The sequence below is a fragment of the Anarhichas minor genome, unplaced genomic scaffold (assembly GCF_050575085.1).
Source record: "Anarhichas minor isolate MPS153535 unplaced genomic scaffold, ASM5057508v1 ptg000025l, whole genome shotgun sequence".
Taxonomy (NCBI): Eukaryota; Metazoa; Chordata; class Actinopteri; order Perciformes; family Anarhichadidae; genus Anarhichas; species Anarhichas minor.
In genome coordinates, this window is record NW_027466471.1 from 13,738,157 (window position 1) to 13,764,831 (window position 26,675).

At 41.0% G+C, this 26,675-nt stretch overlaps 4 protein-coding genes across 4 annotated transcripts; 1 reads left to right on the plus strand and 3 right to left on the minus strand.

Moving 5' to 3' along the window:
• Positions 1 to 1,132: 1,132 nt before the first annotated feature.
• Positions 1,133 to 6,089, plus strand: LOC142957392 (aquaporin-3-like). Its single transcript, XM_076099193.1, has 6 exons — positions 1,133 to 1,546; positions 4,722 to 4,848; positions 5,008 to 5,145; positions 5,315 to 5,430; positions 5,539 to 5,756; positions 5,888 to 6,089. Exons 1-6 carry the CDS (start codon positions 1,439 to 1,441, stop codon positions 6,087 to 6,089), a joined length of 909 nt encoding a protein of 302 aa, XP_075955308.1. The 5' UTR covers positions 1,133 to 1,438.
• Positions 6,090 to 12,134: 6,045 nt separating this feature from the next.
• LOC142957626 (uncharacterized) lies at positions 12,135 to 17,249 on the minus strand. The gene is made up of 6 exons (XM_076099574.1): positions 17,098 to 17,249; positions 16,170 to 16,576; positions 15,876 to 16,017; positions 14,632 to 14,751; positions 14,191 to 14,281; positions 12,135 to 13,570 (listed from the first exon to the last, which is right to left on the minus strand). Exons 1-6 carry the CDS (start codon positions 17,147 to 17,149, stop codon positions 13,372 to 13,374), a joined length of 1,011 nt encoding a protein of 336 aa, XP_075955689.1. The 5' UTR covers positions 17,150 to 17,249; the 3' UTR covers positions 12,135 to 13,371.
• A 545-nt stretch (positions 17,250 to 17,794) lies between these two features.
• LOC142957708 (arrestin domain-containing protein 3-like) lies at positions 17,795 to 21,231 on the minus strand. The gene is made up of 6 exons (XM_076099658.1): positions 20,839 to 21,231; positions 20,556 to 20,613; positions 20,322 to 20,469; positions 19,584 to 19,680; positions 19,202 to 19,458; positions 17,795 to 18,927 (listed from the first exon to the last, which is right to left on the minus strand). The coding sequence occupies exons 1-6, from the start codon at positions 21,092 to 21,094 to the stop codon at positions 18,490 to 18,492; spliced, it is 1,254 nt and encodes a 417-aa protein (XP_075955773.1). The 5' UTR covers positions 21,095 to 21,231; the 3' UTR covers positions 17,795 to 18,489.
• An 802-nt stretch (positions 21,232 to 22,033) lies between these two features.
• LOC142957619 (arrestin domain-containing protein 3-like) lies at positions 22,034 to 26,505 on the minus strand. The gene is made up of 6 exons (XM_076099548.1): positions 26,147 to 26,505; positions 25,595 to 25,652; positions 25,262 to 25,409; positions 24,405 to 24,501; positions 23,488 to 23,744; positions 22,034 to 23,315 (listed from the first exon to the last, which is right to left on the minus strand). The coding sequence occupies exons 1-6, from the start codon at positions 26,400 to 26,402 to the stop codon at positions 22,659 to 22,661; spliced, it is 1,473 nt and encodes a 490-aa protein (XP_075955663.1). The 5' UTR covers positions 26,403 to 26,505; the 3' UTR covers positions 22,034 to 22,658.
• Between the last annotated feature and the right edge of the window lie 170 nt (positions 26,506 to 26,675).

Genomic DNA, 26,675 nt, shown 5'->3' on the forward strand with positions numbered 1-26,675 from the left:
CCGCCGATCCTCTGATTGAAGGACGGCCTTGCTCTCCACTTAGCCACGGTTGCCCTGAACTAATAGATGTGCTGGAGTCTGAAGCGGCTGCATGTGTTCCCGACAATGCACGCAACAGTGTGGCTGCCAACTCTCCCGGAAACAGGCCACTGTCTGTTTTGATGGATTCAACATGGTTGTGCATCTTTGTGCAATTTTGAATGTGTGAAGCGTGTTTAAGTTCTCTGCAGCAAGTATTCTCTCTGATATGTGCACACAAGTTTAACGTTCAGATGATCCAAGTTGATAGTGTGCACCACCGTCCCAATAATATTGGCCCGAGCAGAGCAAAATAACTCCTAACAGAGTAGAGAAATGGTACACTGATTCCTACTGATAGAGGCATGTCTGGGCTTTTAAAACTGGAAATGTTCTCACACCTCTATTGAAACCAGACAAAGAGGCTATAATATGTGGTGATGAAGTTTCAGACGGGGGACAAAAGAGCAGGTCAGAGAAAACGAGCTGAGAGACAGAAAAGGAGAGAGAGAATGAGAGAGAACGAACCAGTTAAGTCATGTTGGGTCCAAAGTAGATTCAACAAATATGTTTGTGTAAGACATTTTCATTTTGGTGGATTAAGGTGGGTAGAGGCTACACAAAGTGTTCACATGATTTATCCTTTCTATCTTTACGGGGTTTTTTTCCCAGATGTGATTTATTTGCATAATCTGAGACAGTAATGACATCAGGGCAGGCAACACTTATGTTTACACTGTAAACCAGGCATTGCCATAATAAGTTTGCAAAATAACAGCACAGGGAAATGTGCTCTTACAGTAATTACATTCAAACAAAATCCAAAGCACACGATACATGCAAGTTCTTCGAATGCAAAGAAACTTTCTCACACTTATTATGGAGTCGCCTTTTCCAAGTTTAAATCTGAGGGAGAAAGAAGAAGAAACATGTTCCTGTAATGACCAGATCTCAAAGCCATTTGTATTATTTGTGCAGGAGTTTGAGTTTTGGCTGAACTTTTCAATGAACATATGTGATCACTGGATTCAATTTTGCAAAGCTATGCTGATGGTTAGGCATGTGTTAGGCATGTGTTGAGGAGGTTCAAGTATCGGGTTGCAGGTATGCATGAGCTCAATGAAGGAGCTCACAGGTATAACAATGTAAAGTATGTGTACGTGCGTGTGTTTGAAGGAGAGTAAGAGTGAGTGGTAGAAAGTTGACCAGTGAGAAACCCAAAGGCTGAATCACTTCGTGAGAAGCAGGGAGGCGTGGTTCAGAGGGTGTAGCCGTGCTCAGGCTTGGCACCGGCCCAATCCAAGTCCATCATGGCTCCATAAGAGGAGCCCGTTCCTCCCAGCTTCACAGCTACTCAGGAAACACTACCTACCGTACCTGTCTTCTCACAGTCTTATCAATCAGCCTTTTGCAAGAAAACATGGGCAGACAGAAGGTGTATTTGGAGAAACTGTCCCGGTTCTTCCAGATCCGTAACCCGCTGCTTCGCCAGGCCCTGGCAGAGTGTCTTGGCACTCTCATCCTTGTGGTAAGTGCATGAGTGTACAAGTGTGTTTATATGCATGGAACTTATATTGCATCATCTCATGCTGAAATAGATCGTTGTTGTTTTTTTTCTTTTTTTTTCTAAAGCTTCCAAGCTTTAAATGAAGAGTTTAAAATGGTCATACTGTTAAATATATTGCATGTTGTTAATAGTTGAACTCTGTCCCCTCTCACAGCGTTTACCCTCACTATTCAATTTTATTGTGATCAATTACACTCTATATGACAGCATTTCTATTCTATCATTTTTTTTGTTGCCACTTTTGAGAAGTGATTGCAGAAACTGCTTGTCATTTATAAACCATTCATGTGCTTGAAAGCGGGCAAAAGGACACTGTTTGTATTTGACAAAGAGTGTGAATGTAGGGTTACTGAGTTCACAACAAACAGGTAAGTGACAGGTTGTTACGTTCAGGACATCATGCTCTGTGGACAAAACCATATATAAGATAAAACGCCAATATTTGCTTGGAAGCTGGGATCCAGGATCCCGGAGCCAAAACCTCAGGACCTCGTGTGATCACTTTACAGTGTGTTAGGCGTTTGTGTGCATGAGTACGGATAGCTTCGTATCACGGGCATTAAACTACATGCTGCACTTTTAAACATCACTTACGTCAGTCGTCTTTTCCAACAGACGCTTTACAACACTCAAAGGGCAAATCTGAAATAGTAGCTCATCATCCCACTTTGCCCCTGTCATAAATGCTGTTTCAGCTTAAAATGAACATTTCTGCATCGCAAGAGAAACAGACACTTATTTTGTTCCTTGAGTAAAATAGATCCAGATGCTGTCCTGATGTACTAACAATGCCTACAGTACTGTAAAAAGTATTTTATCTTAACCCTGTCTTGGCAGAAACTTGGCAATTGGATTGAAATTTGTTTTAAATTTGTTTTAAATACTAGTCCAACAACCAGTTTAGTGTGTTAAAGGCTCCTGTAATGGTTTAACATTCCCAGTGCTTAGTGACTCATTTTCAGTGATTAAGAAAGCCAGTTATAAAGGCGTAGAAGCACATTACTTTTGTTTGAAAAGAACATTTTGTTCTGATGCATAATCCAAGTCAATGTAAAAAAAAAAAGAAAGAAATGACTACTACTTACATAAAAGCCGAGGATTTAAAATATTTCATAGTTGTCAGAGGATTCAGCATCGGGTATAACTGCTGATGGGACAGAAAGGTGCGGCGGCTGATTATTTGGTGACACATGCCGATAGCAGCACTGGGAGAGTCGGTGGCAGAACAATAGGCATCACATGACTGACATGACTGACGTAGTTTTCCTTCCTCTGTCACAAAATACAGAAGTCTCTCTTGCGTTGTCATTATATTTGTCAACCACTTTCTCTCCAGATATCAGCCTGTCAATACATTTTATCATAGTGACAAACTAAACATGTCAAACTTGTTATACGTCATTGGCTACAGGTGTATGATGGCCTGGAGGGATAGATGACCTGAGGGTGAGGGTGTATGTAACTCTTTGTATTGTTTTCGCATGTGTACCTAGCTCCTATAGCAACCTGTTAGGATCTATAAACAGGATATTTCATGCTGAAGAAAATTACTTTTTTTTTTAATAGTGTGTTTGGATGTCCGCTGTTCACATTCAAAGTGGACAAAGTGGAATGTATAGTATCTGATACGGATCAGTCAGTCCTTGAGGGTCACCTGCAGGCAGCGAATGTCTTTGGTTATCCTCCTGTAACTGTTTTGTTAACCCCTCATTGCACTCTCACAACGGTGCACTTCATTATCCTCTTCAAAACACTGTTCCCTGCTCTGAGTAGCCTTAGGGGGGGGGGGGGGGGGGGGCTTCTGAGGCTCTTCATCCTGAATTTGAAAACATCACACAGGTAGTGATTCAGAGACTGGTTCCAGGCCAGCATATTCTTATGCCTTCAGCTCCTAAACAATAGCCACATGTGTGTTTCAGTAGGCTCACTGTGCTAAAAGCTGGGAGTAGCTGCATGGATGCCTAACCTGATGAATCAGCCAATTGAATGTTGGTTGAGGAGGTGTTGTGGGGCTAGTTAACTAACTACAACACAATGACAGCAACATACCAAGTGGCTGGAAGTCTTCATCAGAGTGAACACGCAGTCACTGGTGAATATGAGCATGTCAGAGTTATTGCTCCCAGATTCAGTGTCAGATTTAAATGAGACCTTTCTAGTCTAGCTTTTGTCTTTCAAGGGTCTTTTTATTGATTCTCAATATCGAATAAAACAGTGACTGTACAGGAAAAGGATTTTTGTTTTCCTGAACTCACCCGTATCACAACACATCCATCTGCTAAAACAATAAACAACACACATACAACCACATATATTCTAAGATATGGGTGGTAAAGTTAAAATTACAGACAGGAATACAAAGAAAATATCTATAATATACCTTATTAGTAACAGAAATAGTAAGTAGAGAAATAATGGACACAGAAAATGTATATATAGGATAGGAAAAGAAAAATGAATGAATAAATCAAATCAAATAAATCAAATATGAAGGTGCATCACACTTTGCAAAATTGACTGTCCGTTCCCCGGTTAGTGGTTAATGGGTTAACGGGGTCTTCTCTAGACATAATGTCTCTAATCGAGCTTGAGTGGGAAAGAGGGGCGGATTCCTTCCACTTAAGTAATGGGGGTTTTATGTAGAATTTTTCCAGTCACGGTTGGCTTCATCAGGAGTGGAAAAGAGTTTAGACTGAGCCCACTGATGATGAACTCCCCTCAGGCGCCAGTCCCTCTGAGTGTGGTTCCCCTAAGCTAACCTCAACATCTGAGTCCTGCGGTCTAGCTGAAAAGCATCCTCATCAGGGGGCTTTAAAGAGCAGCAGTCTATTCATGGACCACACATGTTCCTAAACCCAACACATACGAAGAGGAAATGAACACACACACACACGCACACACACACACACACACACATAATGACACAGGATGCAGAATAAACAGTATGGCACCTGCTTGGCAGTACGCACATTTAAAGGCAACACGTTCTGTAAATCCTTCTTTTGACAGAATCAGTCATGTGCCCGTGAACACATATTTTCCTCTACTTCCTCATCCAATAAGGATCAGATTTTCTTTTGTTATGTGCACAAAATGTAGTCGAGACCCCGTGTAAACATTTATTCTCTCTCTTCAGATGTTCGGTTGCGGTGCTGTGGCCCAGCTGGTGTTGAGTGGTGGTTCCCATGGCATGTTCCTCACAGTCAACTTTGCCTTCGGCTTCGCTGCCATGTTAGGCATCCTGGTCTGTGGCCAGACATCAGGTACACAACGTTTCTCAGACAAATTCAATATGCAGGAGCACATTTTCACCAGCTTTGTACCTTGTGTACATCTGGAGTCTGAATGTATATTTCGTTAATGTTGTTGCACTTCATGGTCTGTAATATGTACTGACATACTGTCACCATGTACATTTGCAGGTGGCCATCTGAACCCTGCAGTGACATTTGCCCTATGCCTGCTCGGAAGAGAGCGCTGGAGGAAGTTCCCCGTGTACTTCCTCTTTCAGACAATCGGTGGTTTTTTCGGTGCTGCTATCATTTTCGGCATGTACTACGGTAAGGGATGACTCCAGATGTGGAGCCACATGTCAAAAATTGATGCTGTTACAACCATATATGAACAGATTTGTGTTTTAGGCTTCACACAGTCTACGTGCGTTATTTAGACAACCTATCTAAACAAGAAAATATTTCATGCTATATTTTGTTGCTTGTATCCCTTTAGATGCCCTGTGGGACTTTCCTGGAGCTTTCAATGTGACTGGGCCTAATGCCACAGCTGGCATTTTTGCTACGTACCCTGGAAAACATCTCACTATTGTCAATGGATTCTTTGACCAGGTACCCCTTTGAAACAGCTGTCATACTCTAAACATTTTAAAATATAGGTGATACAACTCAGGTGTCCAACTCACGATTATCTCGTACGTGTACCTCTCTCCAACACAGATCATTGGCACAGCAGCGCTGATTGTGTGTATTCTGGCTATTATGGATCCATACAACAATCCCATCCCCAAAGGACTGGAGGCCTTTACTGTGGGATTTGTGGTTCTGGTCATTGGATTGTCTATGGGCTTTAACTCTGGCTATGCTGTCAATCCTGCCAGAGACCTCGGACCACGTCTTTTCACCGCTATTGCTGGGTGGGGTGGCGAAGTTTTCACGTAAGTGCAGAGATTTTAAAGTATTTTCTGCATCCACTGTTTATCTCTACGTGAACACTCACAGTACTCACTATCCTTGTCCCCTTTAGACAACGAAAAAACCTTAACTCTTTTTTTTTGTCACTCCTCAGGGTTAGAAACGGCTGGTTCCTGGTGCCTGTTTTTGCCCCATTCCTTGGCACCATCATCGGTGTGATCATCTACCAGCTGATGGTTGGCTTCCATGTGGAGGGAGAAGTGCGTGACAGCAAAGACCTCGAGGAGGAGAATGTCCAACTCACCGATGTCGCCACTAATGACAAAACCAATGACAAAACCAAAACCATTCACTGATTGTGTTAGAGAGCTACACACTCTAACACTTGCACATTCTGTAAATACCGACACATTCCAGCATTTTTCCTTCCAGCCACAATTTTTTTTGTTTTACAAACCACCTTCACAGCTGTTGGGTTATCTCCCAAATTAGCTGCGTGTTTGTGAATAAAGCCCCCTCTCATTATCATGTGATTGTATTATATTATAGAGAATGATTGTGTTTCGAGTGGAGAAACACAACTTCAGAAACACAGAATTACATTAATTCTTTTAGGAGATGAACATTTGGATCTTAGAGTCTATAGCACTCCAGATTGAACAGTATTGTATGCTTCATACTAATGTAGTTTTATAGAACTTTTTACATTGTAGAGATATATATATATATATATATATATATATATATATATATATATATATATATATATATATGTTTAGACAGACGTATGTTCACCATAACCAATTTCTTTGCATTTCCTCTGTCCAGAAACTTTCACTTTCACTATTAACATTTGAGTTAAGGAAAATTGTCAGGAAATTGGGAAATACAAATTTCAATCTTCAACTTAAAAATTTACACGTTGAAATATATTGTATTTTAAGTATAGTAAGTGAAGTGATGCTATCCATGTAGACTACGTCAACTCTGTTGTTTAGAGCTGACACATGGTGAAGCTAAATCTTTCCCACAACATTCTTCACTTCATCAGGGCTATCTAGAAGCAGCCATAATAAAGCTGCTGTCTTTTTATATACACTGACTTTGCCCTGTTTAAGTCCAAACCAGCAACTCTTAAAGAAGCTTACAATTATTTTGATATGTCATCAGCTAGCAAACTTGATAATTTGGCCTTTATATGAACTAAATGTTATTAGAGGAATCATTGTAGCCTTCTAATTTGATGCCTTAAAATATCAGATGTGTAAACAAGTGACAATATTAACTATCTGTCTTTAAATTGTTATGGTTTATGCCTATTGTAGTGTACATTGTGTATGACTCCTTGGTTGGGTGCTGAACTGGACTGTTAGCCTCTTGGTAGAAAGTATGTAGGTTGATGGGAAATGCTTTTGTACTGATACAATAAAGTTCTCTTTTAGATTGTTGCACGAATGTGGATCCTGTTACGTTCTTGTTACACTTTAGTATAGTTTGTCACTAATACTTCTCTTTTTGGGAGAGGGTGGGATGTAATCAGATTACACCAGGGCACCAGGGACAACATTGGGTCAGATGGGGTAGGGTGAGCAACATGTGGGCGACTTCTCTTCTCAGCAGATTGCAAAAAATATTTTCATTCCATTTAGTGTTAATTACTCTTTTTAAAAATAATGTGCATTTACAAGAGAACAGAGTTAAGAGAATGAACCAGCCGTGTCCAGAGTTAAGAGCTAAGCGGAAAACAAGACCACAGCCATCACTCACTCAGCTGTGTCTCTGCTATGTAAAGGCCTCGGTTTATTTCCAAGCATACCTCAGTACACACAGACCAGAACTGGGCCACCGTCCTTCAGTGCATACTGTATGTCAAATCAAATGAGCTCTGGTCTTCTATGCCAGGGGTTCATTTTGATAGAAACTCCTGCCTACATTCCATTTATCAACAAAATATGGAAACATGTAAATGTGAATTTGAGGAGAATCACACAAAGGACAATTGTGTTCTTGCAGAGTTTGGATTCTGGCAAGCTGTTAAAGCTCTATGTGTGTCTGCGCTGTACCTTTTCCCTCTGTAGCTCTGCTCAGGTGTGCTGCGTTGCTCAACGAGGTGCACCTGGCCTGGGCAGGAAGTGCTTAAAAGCTCTTGTGCCAGCTCCAGAAGAGAGAGGCTCTGGTGTGGGGACTTCTGGTCTTGCTGCCTCCCAACCTAGGCTTTTGTATTGCCTTGTTTGTATCTTTTCATGTTAATAAAACCCATGGATTTCATTGTTCTAAAGGTGTTTACTGGGGTTGATTTGGGTCAGTGGTGAAGTGTTGTTTGCCCCAAAAGTGCTGCCAAAGGGTGTGGTGTAACCAATGGAGTTTTTATATGTAAAATAAATGGTCTTATACAAATACACAGAGAGAGAAAAAGAAAGAGTGAGTGAGCAATTTCACAAGTTACAAAACTACAAGCCTGAATTCAGAATGCAATATTCTATGGTTTTCTAAGCCTACGTGCCGTACCAAATAGTTCAAAGTGTTGATGCGTCATACAACGTTAACATTCAAATTATTATTATTAATACCTTACAGTATAAATACCGCAGTACTGTTATGATCCGACTAAGCACATACCTGTTTTCCTCCACTTGTCTGAATGCTGCTCAATGGAGAGTAAACCCAGTTTCACAGCATTATCCAGATGGCTCCCGCTGCTCTCATGTTTCGCGATCCTCTCAGAAAGATGTTCCAAATCTTTATATCCCGTCTTCGACCAACTTGTGCTTACATAATCCACTTTCATTAATTTTCTCAAGTTCACTGGCGGCCACTAAGAAAGTCTCCCTTCTCCTTGCCGAGCAGTCATACCCCACCTGTCCCCAGTAACCACTTGGTGTAACCAATCATCCCATGAAGGCTTTGTGTAAAAAAAAAAAGGTTCCCTTCTTCCCAAAACCGAATGCTTTCATGCTAAACCTCAATATAGTATCTCACATACCAAGTATATTCATTTTCATAGGATCTGGTACTGGGTATACCTGTCAAATCTCCATCATATCCCCTGGGCCAGCTTGTTCATGCCAGAGTCTCATCAATGTCTTTGCACCTGGCTACATTTCAGCATTGAGTAAACCACTTTCACAGAAACAATAAGCTGATAAATACGTGGGAAAAGTCAGCAGTCTTCTCGCTTTTATTACTGATATGCAAAGAAAGACCGAAAGACAGAAAACAAAAGTATAAGAGATGAATTACTCTGGTAAGTTCTAACAACTTTCCCTATATTTCACCGAGCACTAAAATGTATCTCACACAGTTGTATGGAGTGTCTGGTTCAGGCTGGTAACATTAATGGCCTGTTTTGTTAGACATAGTATGAAACACCTGAGGGAAGAGCTCGTAACATGTGCCGGCCATGTGTGTGTGTGTGTGTGTGTGATAACAGCAGCTGGAGTTATCCAAATAACAAACAGCTACATCAACATATTCAAAACACATGTTCATTGTAACGACCCAACTCATTGAGCCTTCCTGACCACTGAAAATCTTGTTTTTGCAGTTGTAACAGTTTGTGCAAAAAAAAAAAAACGAGAGAGAGAGAGAGAGAGAGAGAGAGAGAGAAAGTTACAAAATGACAAGCCTTAATTAAGAATGCAATATTCTATCGTCATAAGCCTATGGCTGTACAAAACTGTTGATGCATCAATTCCAAGCTAATGTGTGCGCCGACAGATAGCCAATCAAATTTGAAATGACGCAATAAAGGAACTACGGGCTGTCAGCCCCACTAGACATCAAATTTGCGTGATCTACATTCAATACACACACACTCTCAGCATGCGTATTCAGACTTTCCCACAAACAATACACATTGCATTGTGAGAGAGGGGCTAGCCCCACACAGCCGCTGTATGCCACACAGGCCACCGTACTGTGGACACCATAAACCAGGAGAACGCAGTCTCAAGCAGCAACATACTGGGTAACATGATGACAACATTAAATCCCAACACAAATTATATGCACTTTAGGAAGATGCTATATTCATAGATATTACATTATAGTAGAAAGTAAGCTTTGAGAATTCATAATAACATAATTATGCACAGTTCACTCTGACTGCCCCTAATGACCAGTCGCCACTTGTCGTAGGATAGGCCAGTGTGAATCATCCCATGAAGGCTTTGTGAAAAAAAAAAAAAAAAAAAAAAAAAAAAAAAAAAAAAGAGAACATATTCCTTTTCATAGGATCTGGTGCTGAGTATACCTGTAAAATCACCATCTGTGCCAGCTTGCTCATCAAAGTCTTTGCACCTGGCTGTGTTTCAGCATTGCGTAACACACTTTCACAGAGAAAACAAGCTTATGTGGAAACATCAGCAGTCTTCTCCCTTTCAAAAACTGATACATATGGAAAGAACGAAAGACGGAAAGAAAAGAGGTGAATTGCTCTGCTAAGTTCTTACAACTTTCCCTATATTTCACAGAGCACTAAAATGTATCTCACACAGTTGTATGGAGTGTCTGGTTCAGGCTGGTAACATTAATGGCCTGTTTTGTTTTACGTATGAAACGCCTGAGGGAAGAGCTCGTACCATGTGCGTGTCTGAAAACAGCAGCTTTTACTGTGAAGCTGCAGTGAATCCAAATAACAGACAGCTCAACATCAGCATATTCAATACACCGACTTTGAAGAACTTGGTGATTCCTATCCATTTACAATCATTCTTGGAAAATTCAACAGAGTGGATCCAAGAGCCAGTTTTACACGAGTAAATCACAACCTGTGGGGCAGTGAACAAACCACGCATACAGTAATATCAATAACACTACAGACACACACACACACACTTCATTAAATACTCTGTCAAACACATTGCGCAATACTTATTTCAACTGTATGGTCGACATACACACATAATACAACAAGCTGATATGGACAGTAGAGGTATCTGAAAATGGAAATCATATGGAGCTTGCAACAACTCAAACCTTTGAAAGTCAACACAGTGACATACACACACATAAGGCACAAAAAAAGGTATAGACAATTTATTATTCAATGTGTATTTTGTGGAAAGGAGGTAAGCACCTCCATCTCTTTATGCAGATGTTCATTCTAACGACCCAACTCACTGAGCCATATTTTATTTTTGCCGCTGAAACAGTCTGTGCAAAAAAAAAAAAAAACGAGTAAAAACACATCTCTGACAGGAATGGTTTTTTTTTTTATAACACACACCTCTTTTTCATACAGGTGTCTCTACCACTGTCTTCTGGCTCACCTGGAAGCAGACACATCTGTGCACATACAGTGCAAGGCTGTACGTATTTGGACAGCGATACAGTTACTAATGCTTTTGTCTCCAGCACACTGGATTAGAAATTAAACATTGACAATGTGGTTAAAGGGCTGACTTTCATCTGTAAAGGTGCTTTAGGGTAATCACATGATCCACATTGGATAACCACAGGTTGGGCGTACGATCCCAACACTATTCACCCAACACAAGAGTTATAAAGCTGAAATCAGCACTTTACCTTCATAAGCAGTGTTGTATTTCATATCCTGTGCGGGAGTACCGACCCAAAACATTAAAGAACACTAACGTTCACACCCAAATATAAACTGCATTGTTATCTGTGTTGCAGGTCTACAACAAAACATAAGTAAGAAGTAAAGCTAATGTTCTTACGATGTAGTTTGCACAGTTCAATGCCAATTATTTTGGAAGCTAAAGAATTTGTTTGCAACAAAAAAAAAAGAAAAAGAGAAAGAAAATGACTTCTCATCAGGCATGTGGATGTGGTTTAGAAGGGTGTGGGGTGCCATGTCATTTTAGGGTGCTGTGTTTTGTTCATTAAACTTTGTGCCCTCTCATTAGGATAAACACTACCAGCAGGGCAGACGGGGTGTCAGCTCCAGGTTTGGTGCACACAAATGTCCATTAAAAGCACATATAAGCAGGTTTACATGGACATTCATTCCTTCTGGCTGTGTTTTGTCCAAACACATATCTGCTCATTATTGTTAAAATGAAGGAGAGATTAAATGTACCTACCCAACAACAACACCACCTCGGCCTCTCCCAAAAAAACCAGTAAAACAGCCTTTGGTTCCCCGTTGTAAACAGACTCCTCCTGCTGGGAAGTTTCCGTGCCACAGGGAAGGCCATGTTCTCTAGAAGCCTAATCACCGTCAACATCAACATAACGTTTCTGTGATTGCTGAAGACCACAGACGGTCTGAAGTAATTACTATAAATGGTGCTGTAGTCAGCAACCATTCCCTTTCCCCCTCACACATTAAACTATGGAGGAGGGCTGGCTGATGTACACTAAACATTGAAAAACATACGCTTTAGATAATACATCATGTCACTATGTGGTCATAAAAAGCACGAGCCAATTGTATATACTGTTTATATATCCCATTTTATTAGCTATTTCACATTGTAAAATACTTTTTAGTTCAAAAAAAAACTAACATTTACCTCAAATGAATGGTCCACCAGGTTGACACATACAAACACAAACAGTCAACGATAGTTGACAAAAGAATCTCCAGTCAAAAGCTGGTTCTGCAGCTTTCAACCTCATCATCTTCTCAGTGAACACACTTATGGAGAGGTTTAAACAGGTTTAAACAGGTCCATGTCAACTGTGCAAACTTCATCTGCTGATGAAGAATGTGTGGCGAGGGTTAAAAAGCGCAAGTGGACCTTGAGTGGAGATTGTTTCGTCAACTGCTGTTTCCAAGGCTGAGAATGAACTGCCAAGCTCAAATCAATGTTATAAGCAAGGTCTCTTTTCACAATTCAAATGAATAAATGTTTATGTAACAGTACTGAATTATACCGTGTCAGACTTTTGACATTTGCTACGTGCACAGATTTCCTTCTGAAACATCTTAACAACTTACATCTAACAGTGTTTCTTGCAACACACCACCACCACAAAGTTGCGAAACATCTGTAATTATATTTTCCTCAAATAATCCCAATATTAAGGGTGCGTCTCAGGAGCCAAGGTGTGTTTGGATTTGTTGTTCGGCATGTTAAGACAAGTCAATAGGTAATGGGTCACCAGAGCTAATCCCACAGCTCAACAGTGTCCAACATTAAACTGGGGCTAGATGTTCAGATCTTCATATAGGCCGAGGTAAAAAAAAAAAAAAAAAAAGATTAGTTCCCTAAGTATTTATCCAACTAAAGCCCTAAGCTATTGTCTACTTTGCCCTTGAATTGTACTTAAAGTAAGCCTAGAAAAAGATGGCTGAATGCTTTAACATGCCTTTAACAGCCCTTTGATCCAACAAGAAATCCCTCTCAAACACCAGAAGACAAGACTTTTAAAAGCTTATAGTCCAGCTCACACTTAGACACTTTGTTCTACTCTGGCAGCTTCACAACAGCTTTTATCTTCCTGTGGCAGCTAAGTCAAACAGAAACGGTCTGATTCTGATCCATGAGCTCTACATTTTATGAAAACCACAGTTTGCCTCGTGTCATTTTGACGGCAACAGACAGCAGGTAACCTTTTATTTTGCCTTTTGTTTTTCTCCCCTTCAGATAGATTCAGAACACAACACACATACTTGAACCTTGCACAAGCAACCGTGCCGTGTCCAGAAATGCCTAAACAGCACAACCTTCAGGCCTCGTACAGTGGAGTAACAGTGCCGTCCTTCCACTCGATCAGGATTTCTCCTCGCTGAAAAGTGGGGGAGGAATGCGGGAGGCGCATGGCATGCTCCGTCAGCGAGGCTCTTTCACTGGACACCGGGGACCCAGGAGCGCTCACCTCGGGCCTCGGAGTGTATGACTTCAAAACACACACCACCTTCTTCCTTCTGGCAGAGTGAGACAGAAAAGGACAGAAGGTGGGTGGAGGTACAACAGTTTGCTTTGTACCAAAGCTCTTTGAAATGTTTTGCCCCAATGTTTCCTTCATTTTTTCTACGTTCTTTAAAAAAATAAATAAAATCAAAGCAGACTTGTATTGAACGTGGGTCTCCCAAATTCTATATAAAATGCACGTTGAAGACCCACATTCAATACAAATCTGAGCAGGGTGTCAGCTGCGCATTAGATAGACGTGTTATGTACTTGAGAGCCTACTGTATTGTTTCATGTTATTGAGTTTAAATCAATGTATTACTCTGAAATGTGAAATGCCCGTCACACACAGAGACCAAAGCGATGTCTTAAAATCTCTCGCTTCTCCAGATTCAGACTCAAGAAACTAAAATGTATCTAATTTTCAAAGACAAAACTAAATAAAACAAGCAAATCTATAGCTGGTACCAGTACAATTGAGTCTACTTTACCATATAAATGATTAATTGATAAGTAAATTGATAATACATTTATGTAATGTTGGTCAACTAATCTTTCCAAAAGTAAAACTATGAATAAATTAAAAAAATATATATGTTCTTTTCTGTGTATTGTGTGTGTGTTTAGCACTCACCTGTTGGAGTAAACATTGAGGATAATAATCACAGTCCCCAGAACCAGAGCCAACGAGCTAAGTACCAGCATGGTTATCTTCCAGCCCATCCCTGTACACATGCGCACAGACCAAGCAACACATCATTCATTTTACACAACCCACATTTTAACTCATATTTACCTCTTTCTAAGTTGTGATTATTGTTCAAGCACTTGTTACACTTCTGTCAAGACTCTGAACCTTCAAATAAATGCCCATTGAAACTCCTTTTGCAAACATTGCAACACAGTTTCACATTCACCCATCTCCACCTAGTGGTGGAAAGGTAAATACATCTTCACTGAATGACTGACAGAGCTGTTCAGACTCCTTCAGTATTTTGGAATTAAATATTTCCACTTAAAAAAAAAAAATGGACATACAGAAGTTAGATTATTGAGTTCAGTCTACCAAACTTACCATAGTCCATACTGAAGAAAACCATGGTGGGATCTGAAGGGGCTTTGGTGCTCGGGGACAGAAGAGGCACATCCATCACAGGATATGTTTGTGTGACTTCAACTGCCATCATACCGTCGACTAGAAGTAGAAAAAGAAAGGAACAACTCAACTAGAAGCAATGACCAACACTAAACCTCACGGGTCTGATTTATTTGCCCTTCTGATGAAGGAAGTGATAGTTGTTTGTCCATCTTTAGCAGTAAGATGGAAATCAGTACAAACAGGACCAGCCTGATATAAACATTGCATTGCAATCAGCATTGCGGGGATGCTGATTCACAGAGTGGTTGGCTGGCTTCCCGGAGGAGGAAAATATTGATTTGTCAAAAGTGCACTTAAATAAATTCAATCATCACGATAAAAGCAGGCATATTGTAATCGAATCTAACATCATGTGACCAACATCTAATATATCACATGCACTTTTGAAACGCGTGAGCATTTTGGGTTTTGTATATTTTAGCCCACAGACTGCAGTTTGCACACATCAATATTTAATGCAAATCATTGTGCAATAAATGTCAGTTTTGCTATGGTGTGATCAACTTGCAAAGGTTTCAAAATACTCTTGACTAAAGTAACACATCACAATGGGAAGAGGGATGTCCTGTAGAGACTGCCTGTCGATGCATTTAAAGAAATCAAAACAGTCAAGCTTTGAAGATCAGCAATCTTTTCCATGCCCGACAAATTCATTCATTATCCTTTTCATGATGTCCACGTTTGCTTGTTTGTTCTTGTTTTCTGACAAAATAGCTTGTCGAAGAAACGCTTTGTTTGCTTTAATGCTTAGATTTCAGCAGGTCCATGAATGCACCAACACCTTGAGTTTTGAAAATGGTTCCTGCTGGCAACCACATGACAACAAAACTATAATCTATGGTTATTTTTTTTTTCTAATTCAGGTCTACCATAATATTAACAAAGATTAAAAAAAAAAAAAAGTATACTTCACTATGACCTGATCCAACTATCTGACTGGAAATTAGGAAATCAATCTAAAAACTCATGTGATTGAAATATGGTTCACAATAATGTCAAGTATTTACACTGTTGGCGACAACATTTGTAATTTAGGGGGGGTATAACCTCGCAAAGCCACTGGCCGGTCCTTAAAGGAAATTTATGTTGCTTTTATTAGTCACATACTGTGGGAAGATTTAGTAAACTACTGCTAGTGAGAAACTTTTAAAGGTCCTTACATGATTCAGCCTTTATATCAGAGACGGCACTTGGAAAAATCCCAGGTTCCAACGATTTCCCCAGATTGTGGTGAGGTTGGTGTTGGTTGCCTCTCCCATTGCACAGTGTCTGGTTGTCAAGCGTCCGCCACCTGCTGCCAGGCTTGGAAAGAACATTAGACATTTTATACTCTTTTTAAGTAAAAAAAATATGCTACAATATGCTTCTCCCCCCCTAGTGTTTAGATACGTTAAAGTAATCTGATTAAAGGTACAATCAGAGAAAAACCTTCCGTTCCTCTAAAATATTATTACCTGCTTGTGTTCCTTCGAAAGGAAGACCAAAGTGGATTCTTGTGCTGCACTAAGGTGCAGCCCCCTCCCTACCAAAGTGAGGTGGCCCTTCTTGGAACAGAACCATGCCTGGCTGCTTGCCTCTCTGCCCGTATCCACCGCTGCCACCCCGGCATCATCAGTGTTGTCACTTTCGGCCCTGAAGATGCAGCGCTGCAGGTGGACGCCTTCATACTGCTCTCTCGGTGCGGTCAGACACTCCCCAGTGTGGTGATTGCTGAGGGCCTGGCTCTCTGGGAGCCAACGCCATTCCTGCCAGGCTGAATGTGGGCTGCAATCACCCAGAGATACTCTGCCTCCCAAAGTCCCTCCATGCACCTGCAGACATTTAGCCAGCAGCTTGTTCTGAATCTTTAAGCCAGACGACTCTGTGGAGGGGACATGGGGGAGAAAAAGGGCATTGTTCGAGCTGTTATAATCCTCTCAGCCATTGTTGTTATTTGAGGAGGGAGCTTCTACAATTAATTACGTTTCTTTTGTTTTATTAAAAAGCATGCAAGTCAGAAGAGCAAAGTTTGACAAGTAGCTGGTAAGTGTCCTACTAATCGGCATACAACAAAAATAGAAAAAAAAACAATGTATCTTTATCGCAACACAACTTTTCCAATGTACGCAGCCTGGTGTCCCTTTACGCTAATAGCTATTCTGCTGAAAGAGGCCGGATCGGCTACACGGGTTATCTTGTTATTTATCAATGTAACGTTAACGGTAGCTTCGACTTGCAAAGGGTCTTTCGGCTAACTTACTAAAAGATACGACGAACAACATGCAGCTATTGGACAGCTAACGTCGAACAACGTCCATCTGAATACGCGAGCGGCCGTTTTCCTTGGCTTCGATGTCGCATGTCTTCTCATCTTTCACATCTTTAAAACAGCTTTAAAATTACCTTGGAAAATGACGAAGACAAGCAAATAGACACACGGCAGCCTTTTCCCCATGGCGGAGGACAGGCACTGATACTTTTGGGGGTATCCCGTGGCAGTCCAGCCTGCGTCTATGGAGCAACAAGTGCAAGTGGGCTGGAACTTGGTGGTTCATGCAACCTCCCACTGCGCGTCCGTCAGTGCGATAGATGAATGGAGGATCCGAGCATTCCTCCTCATAACTCTTCATTGGGACATGTGTAGTTCAACATGTAGATTTCCGTTGAAATGCTATTTATTGTTATTGTCCAGGGATCACAGCGATTGCTTAATATTAGGGATGACTTTGGCTGTATTCTACTTTCTACACCTGTTACTAGGTGGTCACTGTTTACGCTGTGTTCATGTGTTCACAGCTAATACAAGCCATAGACATTCCCTTGTTTACCACTATTACATGCAAGACAATGTGTTTGCAACCAGTGTGCTGCAGCTCCATGGACTACCAATTCGATTTAAAGAGCATAAATCAGCTATAAGGAGAAAACAGTGTTCCAAGCTGAATAGGATAGCCCACTCGTTACTGTGAGAAATGGGACAGCTTTTGGGGACTGCGTGGTCACGTGATGTTTTTCTCTGTCATGATGCACCGGAAGGTATGTGAAAGACCTTAAACACATTCGACATATTCAGTGGACTTAAAAATGATTCAAACCGTAGTCTCAAATAACATTTATTTTTATTCTGATTATTAACACATTACATTAAATATTGAAATAACAAACATTTCACAGCCAACAAAGATAAGTCTTTGTCTTGGAAACATAGTGTCTGCTGTTAAAAAATACAAAAATAACATGGTGCATACATACAGTACATACACAGACTGTCGCCAGTCCACATGCACACGGTACCTACATTACATGCACAGACTGCCACCAGCCAATAAATAAATTGCATACTGCCCATCGTACAACACACCTGTAGTGTATAGTTGAGATAAAAATAAAGAATACAAATCGGCGTTACAGGGGTTAGGCTCTGGCTAGCTTGCCATTTAAGGCTTTGATGGACAGGGGGACAAAGAACTGAAGTTCCCTTTTTGCCTGCACCACTACTGAAAACCCAGGAAAGCCATATCCCATGCACCTGGCCAACTTAGAGCTTGCATATAGAAGAGAACAAGTTGAGGTAAAAGGCATTGCCGTGAATGAATGAAAGTGAAATGACTGAGGGGCACAGATATGTCATTTATACTACATGCAGCAGAAATACAGCATGCAGTTTTTTTACATTTGAAAACAGCAAATACATTACAATATAAATAGCTCAAATGCCCTCATCATCTGTCAGTATTTTTTAAGTCAAGATTATCTGTTCCTTTAGAAGCTCAGCTTTTGTGATCTGACCCAGTCCTACTGAGTGTCCTGAGAAGGGGAGAAAGGGGACATATACGGTGGAGGTTCTTGTCCCTGTTGAAACAGAGGAGGAGCAGTAGGGGCTTGAGGCTGCACTGAGGATGACGCTGCAGTTGGAAACCCGTATGGAGCAGCCTGTTGAGGCCACTGATTATTATATCCACTTGATATGTTTGCATATTGAGTGGGATCTGGTGCTGGGTAGCCATAAGCACCTGAACCTGCAGGTACAGGATAAGGTCCAATCGGGAAGGCGGGGGGAGGGAAGTCGCTGTAACTTGGGGCCCCAACAGCCCCAGCTGGGTAAGGACCCCCAGCCCCAGCTGGGTAAGGACCCCCAGCTCCACCAGGCTGAAGGGCAGCCAAACCAGAAGGAACTATCACCAGGGGAAACACCACCTCTGGGTCAACAGCAAAACTGATGTCCAAATACACCTGGGAAAGACAAACATATGAAACTACCGTTTATTTATGTTAATACTACAAGTATTAATTAAATTGACCGTGCCGTCTGATATTTTACTGTTTGTACTGTAATCATATATGCTGTTGTGTGGTTATGGTGTTTAATATTTCTAACAGTTGTTGAAGCGTGGGATTTAAGACAAGAATAGTCTGTGCAACAAATACATAACTGCCAATATTTGCAAACAAATGCAAATACTCAATTTCTCTGTTGATGTGACATCACTATTACATTATTACATACCTTAAAGTAATGTTCAACTGTGAGGATTTCACAATTATGGAGAGTTGGGATGACATCGTCAGGAACCGTTAACTCGCAGGAGACGGATTCCTCTGAATTCGGTGCAATTATCTCCCCAACCATTTTGCACAGACTTTGGTCACTGATATTAGTGGAGGCATTGGCACGGTACACTATTTTCTGCTGTAAACTGTATTTGGGCTTCATTTGTTTGGAAGAGGAATTGTGGATTTTGGCAACAACAGCCACATTGTCACCTATAAAAAACAAATCATAACATCTGGATATGCACAATTTTTTAAAATAAAAAATGTCACAACACAATAACAAAATTATGCATTACACGTATACTGTAAGTAAGTATGTAGTAGAGTGACTTTACCTGGAGAGCAAACGTTTGTGTTTATGGTAGCAGACATTCGGACCTGTCCTTCAGAGAAAGTGCTCATCTTTTTATCCACTGAACCAGACTGTGGACACTAGAACAACAAAAACAAACAAAGTTCATATCAATGCAGCTTCTCATATGACTGAAATTCAAAGTTTAGGAGAAAATATTGTCATGTTGCTGTTAAACTGTGGATTATACCATCCTCGTCGGTTATCACCAAAAAAAGGGAACTCTTTAACATCCCAAAATGAATCCTTCCAGACTAGGTTTAAGAGGGGGGCTGGGCAATACTGAATGCTCTCTCCATTCTCTAATGTAATACTCTCATCACTCACCACCCCACTACTTTTTGCTGAATCCATTTCCTGTTTATTCAAGCAACCAGTGTATTCTTTGTTCACATGCCACACCCTATCGTTCAAACTCTCACATTAGAGTCGGTCCTGTTGACCGCCTCCTATTATATTATATAAGTACAGTACACTGCTGTTATGTTATAATTTTCTCCATGCAAGACTACACTTTGCTCAGACACATTTAGTATAAAACTGTTTTCATCCCTAACTCATTGTTTCCTTTCCTTCAACTCCTCTGTTCCTTTCTTTCAGTTATTGCCAGCTGGATCTTTAGTCATGTGGCTTGATATCTTAGATATTTTCCTTTTAAATATTTGAGTTAATTTATAGTATTACAAATTCATAACATGTATCATTGTGGTGTCCCACTTACCATTACTTGGCCAAGGTGGGAAGGGGACTTTGAAACAAATTTGAGCTCTTTTTGTACTGTAGAAGGCATCCGCCAGCTTCTGGACACCTTTGCTTCCAGCATGTAGACAATCTCTCCATGAAGCCCCTTGAAGGATGGCGGCATGTCCCTGTAAGACAAAACCGGTCCATGAATGCAGGTATTTGTAAACACAAACCCAGTAGATCCTGCTAGATGCTAGACATGTACACTTACCCCTGTGGAATTGTAAACCTGAACTTAAACTGATGGTCTCCTTTGGGAAGTACAGTGCCTGCAAAATAACTGAGAATGATTAACACTTCCTGTTGGGACCTGACAGCTCTTTATCTGCTCAGTTGGATTTATTAGACCTACTTCAGGTTGTGTTTCGAAATGTATACAAATGAACAATAATATGTGGCATACAAGTAGACAGCATTAATTCAAGATAACATAAATCTATGCAGGTGTTAAGATGAGCGAGCGAAGCATAGGGCTAAATATTTCTCAGACATACCTTTCTCATTTTCTGCAATTACGTGCTCTTTGAGTTTCAGGTATCTCCTGTGCGCATTGTACGATTTGCGGTTATCTCCGGTGCCATGAGTCCAGTGCACGCGCGCGTCCCCTTTGGCTTTCACGGTCAGGGCCTTCACTTTGGTTTCTTTTGTCAAAGTGAAAGTGAGTGTGCCTGCGATAGTATCTCCTTGAGAAAAGGTGTCCTCTTTGTTGAGAGCTTCATAAACCAGATTTAAGTCCTTTATCGGAGACATCTTGGATGTACCGTTAGCTGTCAAACGCGTCTGCTTTCCCCACCCACCTGTGTCTACACGGAGCGACGGCTGACTCTCAGCTGGATGAGGCTCCGACCGAAGTTTGAGCTCACAAAAAAACGTGAGACAGCAGACTGTTATTAAATTACTGTAAAAGTGAATATTTGTAAAGAGTGTATCTTTTTCCTTTTGGTTTCACGACTAGCGAACTCGTTAGTAAATCAAATGAATGGGAAACAAAGTACAACGAGGTTGCTCTAACAACGTATAACGAGAACGGATGGCTCAAGTGACTCAACTAAAATCATAAACCGGCAGCTGACCAGTCGTAACGACAACAATGGGCGTTGTCACGGATTGTGGACCCGCCTGCTCAGCTCGGCAGCTTCTTGGCGCAGACTTATCACTGCGGTGCCAGCGCCACTGCGGAGGATCTCGGCATTAATGGGAAAACCTCCATTATTGCCTCATGTCAGGCAGTTAAATTACAACATACTTTAAAGCAATCCAGATATCACAACAGCATAATGCACAATAGGCTATTCAGGTTTACACAATTAAGTTATATAACATTTAGTTTAAGGGATCTTAGTGTTTAAGTGTTGTACTGTTTACAGTGTGTTTATTATTAGGCTATTTGTAGGCCTAATGTCTTTGACAAAACGGAAGAGATCAGGATGGATGACATTATTTGTCAAGACCTGTGCTATCCATGGATCAATCAATGAATCGGGCCCAGGGGCCCCCTGGACCTTCACCTACAAAATTTCACTCAAAGAGACTCGCACTAACAAGGAAGAGACTCAAAGTGACCACAAACAAACAAAACAAATATGAAGAGACACAAACAGCTGCAAAGAGACCGCAAAGAGACAACCCCCCCCCCCCTCCCCCCCCCCCACCACACCACCACAAAATGACAACAATGAGTCACAGAGAAACCTTCTCTTGCAATTCTTTATTCACATCTACAAGTCAGAGAAAACACTGGCAGTTGGCAAGTATAAAAAAAAAATCAGGTTTGCTAAGTATCGTGTAAATTAAATAGACAGAAGTAGTTGTCTGGTGTTAAATTCAGCAGACTGGGAAATATAGAGAAAATGCATATTTTGCCTGTTAGTTGATCGTTTTATAAAATAAATATATGAAAAGATTTTTTGATATAGTACTTGTTGTCCAGTTTCTTTCAACTAGCCACAGTGAGGTAGAGAGAACAGGTATAGACTATATAACGTTGAAAAAATGTTCAGTCGAGGACTCTTTGAGTTGAACAAGGCACGTGTACATACACAGGGTATCCGGATGGCTGAGGTTTGAGCAGCCGGACAGAGCTAATTAGCAACAAGAACTGACAAGATAACAACGTTCCCACATAATGCATAAATCCTATATAATTGTTTGCATGCAAACAGTAAATATCGCACAGAGTGCCTTTTTAGTTTCAAATTCACACTTCAAAATGTAAAACACAAAACACGATCTAGGTGATCAGATTTCACATTTAGATACGTATTAGTATTTCACATCACAATGAAACTGATTCAGTCATTAAGCATACCTTCTATTATTTTGCATCAGATTTGTCAGAAGACGGGAAAAGGAGTGAATATGCTGGAGGAGCTTCATTCGATTGAGACAGAAAGTCTGTGTCCATCATTGGTGCAGAAGACAGCAGGTTGTATGCAGGAGCAGTTGGGGATATGCTAAAGGGTGGAGGACAATGGGATGGGGCAGATGGGGGTGGTTGAAATGTTGGGACAGTAGGCGGAGGGTGAAGCACAGAAGACGACGATGAAGATGAAAATGGAGATCGATAAGGGGAAGCCAGTTGTGGCACTGGGTTATTGTAGCCCCCACTCATGTGTGGCGGCTGAGCAGGGTACACAGCTGGTGGACCTGGGTACACAGATGGTGGTGCTGAATACCTTTGGGCTCCTGGGTATCCATAGCTGCCTGAGTGTGGGGATACAGGATAAGGACCCATAAACACAGCAGGGGGAGGGAAGCCATTGTTGCCTGGACTCCCAATAGCCTTCGATGGATAGGGATCCATGGACACCGCAGGGGGAGGGAAGTCTGTGTTTCTTGGGCCCCCAGCAGCCCCAGCAGGATAGGGGCCCCCAGCAACACCAGGCTGAAAGCCACGAGCGAGGTCTGGAGGAATAATGACCACTGGGAACTTTATCTCTGGATCGAAAGCGAAGCTGATGTCCAGATACGCCTGAGAAAAAAAACCATGACAGCCTCATAAGCAACCTGTGCTTTACTTCCAAAATAGAATAGCAAGGAAACACGTGACAGTCACAAGGAATTTGGAAAATCTTTTATCAATATGTATGGGTCATCAGTTTAACAAAATCAGTTCAAAAATCGCTTTTGTCAATGTTACATACCATTAGATGGTACTCCACTGAGATTATGTCACAATTCTGGATCGTTGGCATCTGAACACGAGGAATCTGTATTGCACACCTGACATCCCTCTCTGTTCGGGGCTTAATACAGTTGCCAACCACTTTGTGGATAACGCTGCTCGCATGTTTGGTACTGCTTTTGGCACGGTACACCACATCCTGGATTAAACTGAATTTTGGTATCATGTCCTTGGATGAGGAATTGTTGATTTTTGCAACAATCGCCATAGTTTCACCTATGAGGAAAAATAAATAAATAATATTCATTTTTATTTTAAATCAAGTGCCACATAGGACAACACAGTGTGCTCCAGTGTGTGTATTATATAAAGGCAAATTAGTACGCCTGACAGACAAAACTTACCCGCGTTAAATCAACAGTGCTGAAATGCTAAACCCGCCTACTTATTGTTCCATGCATGTATATTTAAAAGCAGTCTGACCAAGACTGGAAATAACACAGTGACTATGATGTTCAGTAATGGTATTAATCTTTTAATGGCTTTAATCATACTAACCCCCTAAAATGCTACTTAAATTTCCATTAACTCTTCTTTTCATGCTTTACTTAAACCATCACTGACAACAAACCATTACAGGTGTTAGCCAGTAGGCACACTTACCAGGGCACTGGAATGGACACATCTAAATAGAGTTACTACTAATGTTACAGAAGTGCGTCTGTACGGTGCATCCAATTTCTTTCTTGTTGACAAAAGCAAGAAGTAGGATTAAACTATTCATGAACTATAATGTCAACAATATTCCAGTTCTGTTAAAATAGTTTGCTGTGGCTGTGGTACCTACTATGAACAAAAGTAGTTTTCAGTATCTGCCTTCAGCAGAAGATGCCCTTCCGCGACTTGAACCTACCACGTTTGAAGAGAAATGTATACCTGGGGCATAGGCACTCTTGTCAACGATGACATCCATATGTACATGTCCTTTTGAGAAAAGTCCCATCTCTTTCTTTGTTGAACCAACCTGGCGCGACTAGAATGCAATAAAAAGGGAAAATAATTACATTTGATGCACTCTCATTATTTAGACATTACAGTGCATGGGTTAAGCATTTCAGTTACAAAGCAGGGCAAAAATACCCAGCTCCACTGCACCTGCTGTCACTTATTACTGCTTACTGTGAAGTACGTCATGGTGAGCAGTTTTCACTGGAACCATTTCTACAGAAGAGATAGTATCTTTGAAAGCTATCGACAACAATGTCTGTAAATGATCCAAAGTCACTGGGACACTGTTTTGTTTGTGTTTATAATGCAATTTCAGCAGCACAGATTGATATGCAAATCCTGACAGGTCTTTTCTCACAGCCAATGTTTTGACTTGTTATAGCAGGAATAGCCGATGTGAAGCTTATACCGTTCATAGTGGCTCTGTATATGTAAGCATAAGCCAAACCAGTGAGCGAGCATGCACAACTGACACCTCAAAATGGAATGTAAACATCAACATTAGTGTTATTATTGACTGTGCTTTGGAAATGTTAAAATGCCTGCTGTGAAAAAGGCCTTATCAAAAACTGTATAATACCTACATTTGTCTGTTTCAATAGTCCATTTCTATTTTTTAGCAACACAACCCATGAGAAGTGCTGCCTCCAAGAAAAGGCCTGCTGGCACCGACTGTAACATCACATTACAAAGTCTCTACATACTATACGGTGGAATAAAGGAGTATAGTTTCTGTCTAGTGACTTACAGTATTAAAGATTTATACGTTTCAATATTGTACACACCATCAGAGAAACAAGGTTCGGATAGGACTTGGAGACAAAATGTATGTCCTTTTCTACTGTTCGGTCCATCTTCCAACTCCTGGACAACTTGGCTTCCAACTTGTAGACAATCTTTCCATGATGTCCCTTGAAGGATGAAGGCATGCTTCTGTAATGAAAAACCAGCAGATTCATTTTATGTTATACTAAGTGAATTAGCATCAATAATTGGATTTGAATTAATAATCAATGAATAGAATATGCAGGAGTAGGCTATTTGGTCCTGTTTGTGAAAATCCTTTACATTGTGAAAGTGCAAACATTGTGTTTTGGTAGATGTCTCACTGTACTTACCCTGGTGGTATGTCTAAGCTGAAGTTGTAGATATGGATTCCTTGGGGAACTACAGTTTCTGAAAGTGCAAGGATTTGGTGTTATTACTAACAAAGGTCGACTGCCAACACGTGCTACTTTAAATAGTAATTAATATGGTGGTGGAAAGTAACACTTGCACTATATTACATTGTAATACTTCTACCCCACTGCACTTCATTTCAATATTGTACAATATGTCATCTGCATTACTGTGAGTAAAAAAACAAAACAATTTGTATGTAAAATGTAGGGTAACCTATGCCAGAGAGCTGCTTCTATGACTGTTGTGGTAAAGTATCTTGTTTTTTTGAATTTCGGAGTCAACTTAATTGCCTTTTTTCTTTTCTTTTTACACAGGTAACGGCTATGAACATTTTTGCCTTATCATGCCATGACTATCACTGGGCACTAAGACAATGGTAAAGTACATAAACCGAACTAGGGAAGGAAACAACATAGCAGGCCTATACCATGCCAGGAAGTAATACAAAGGTGAAGGCATGCATAACTAACAAGAAGTCTGCAGCTTACCCCTAGAGTCCTCCGGGATCAAAAACTGTTTCAGTTTGAAATATCTCGTGTGTGCCTGGTATGTATGGGTGTGATCGCCACTCTTTTTCGTCCAACGGACGTTGGCGTCTCCTTTGGCTTTCACAAACAGGCTCTCCACGGTGGTCTCTTTATACAAGGCCAGTGTTACTTTCCCAGTGAGCGTGTCTCCCTCCGAAAACGTGCCATACTCGTTCAGCGCGTCGTAAGTTATCGTTAAGCTTTGAATTGCAGGCATTGTAAAGACTAAACTGGTTAAATGAATGGACACAACATACAATCCACCCTGCCCATGTCCAGACGCGATCACCCCGTCCTTCTGTGACTAAAAGGGCACTCCGTCCCCACTGGTGGCGCCTGGGCGTGTTGAGGAGGACACGCCTTATGAATGTCTCCTCAAAGACCTCTACTGCCATCTGATGGACAAAGGAGAGACCGTGGGCTCAGTGCAGACCACTCTGCGTAAAAGCGCATTGCAATCGTTCCAAAATAATGGCACCGAAACCGAGCC

What these genes read in the sequence shown, in the direction of transcription:
- LOC142957708 (XM_076099658.1), bottom strand. Translation starts at nt 21,094, where the DNA reads ATGTCTCCGATAAAGGACTTAAATCTGGTTTATGAAGCTCTCAACAAA. An exon ending in AATTGCAGAAAATGAGAAAG is followed by an intron (nt 20,614 to 20,838) that starts GTATGTCTGAGA and finishes GTTATTTTGCAG; the next exon opens with GCACTGTACTTCCCAAAGGA. An exon ending in CCCACCTTGGCCAAGTAATG is followed by an intron (nt 19,681 to 20,321) that starts GTAAGTGGGACA and finishes TTGTTGTTCTAG; the next exon opens with TGTCCACAGTCTGGTTCAGT.
- LOC142957626 (XM_076099574.1), bottom strand. Translation starts at nt 17,149, where the DNA reads ATGGGGAAAAGGCTGCCGTGTGTCTATTTGCTTGTCTTCGTCATTTTC. An exon ending in TTTCGAAGGAACACAAGCAG is followed by an intron (nt 16,018 to 16,169) that starts GTAATAATATTT and finishes GTTCTTTCCAAG; the next exon opens with CCTGGCAGCAGGTGGCGGAC. An exon ending in CTCAATGTTTACTCCAACAG is followed by an intron (nt 13,571 to 14,190) that starts GTGAGTGCTAAA and finishes TCACTCTGCCAG; the next exon opens with AAGGAAGAAGGTGGTGTGTG.
- LOC142957392 (XM_076099193.1), top strand. Translation starts at nt 1,439, where the DNA reads ATGGGCAGACAGAAGGTGTATTTGGAGAAACTGTCCCGGTTCTTCCAG. An exon ending in TCAATGGATTCTTTGACCAG is followed by an intron (nt 5,431 to 5,538) that starts GTACCCCTTTGA and finishes TCTCCAACACAG; the next exon opens with ATCATTGGCACAGCAGCGCT. An exon ending in TGGGGTGGCGAAGTTTTCAC is followed by an intron (nt 5,757 to 5,887) that starts GTAAGTGCAGAG and finishes GTCACTCCTCAG; the next exon opens with GGTTAGAAACGGCTGGTTCC.
- LOC142957619 (XM_076099548.1), bottom strand. Translation starts at nt 26,402, where the DNA reads ATGCCTGCAATTCAAAGCTTAACGATAACTTACGACGCGCTGAACGAG. An exon ending in GATCCCGGAGGACTCTAGGG is followed by an intron (nt 25,653 to 26,146) that starts GTAAGCTGCAGA and finishes TTGCACTTTCAG; the next exon opens with AAACTGTAGTTCCCCAAGGA. An exon ending in CGAACCTTGTTTCTCTGATG is followed by an intron (nt 24,502 to 25,261) that starts GTGTGTACAATA and finishes ATTGCATTCTAG; the next exon opens with TCGCGCCAGGTTGGTTCAAC.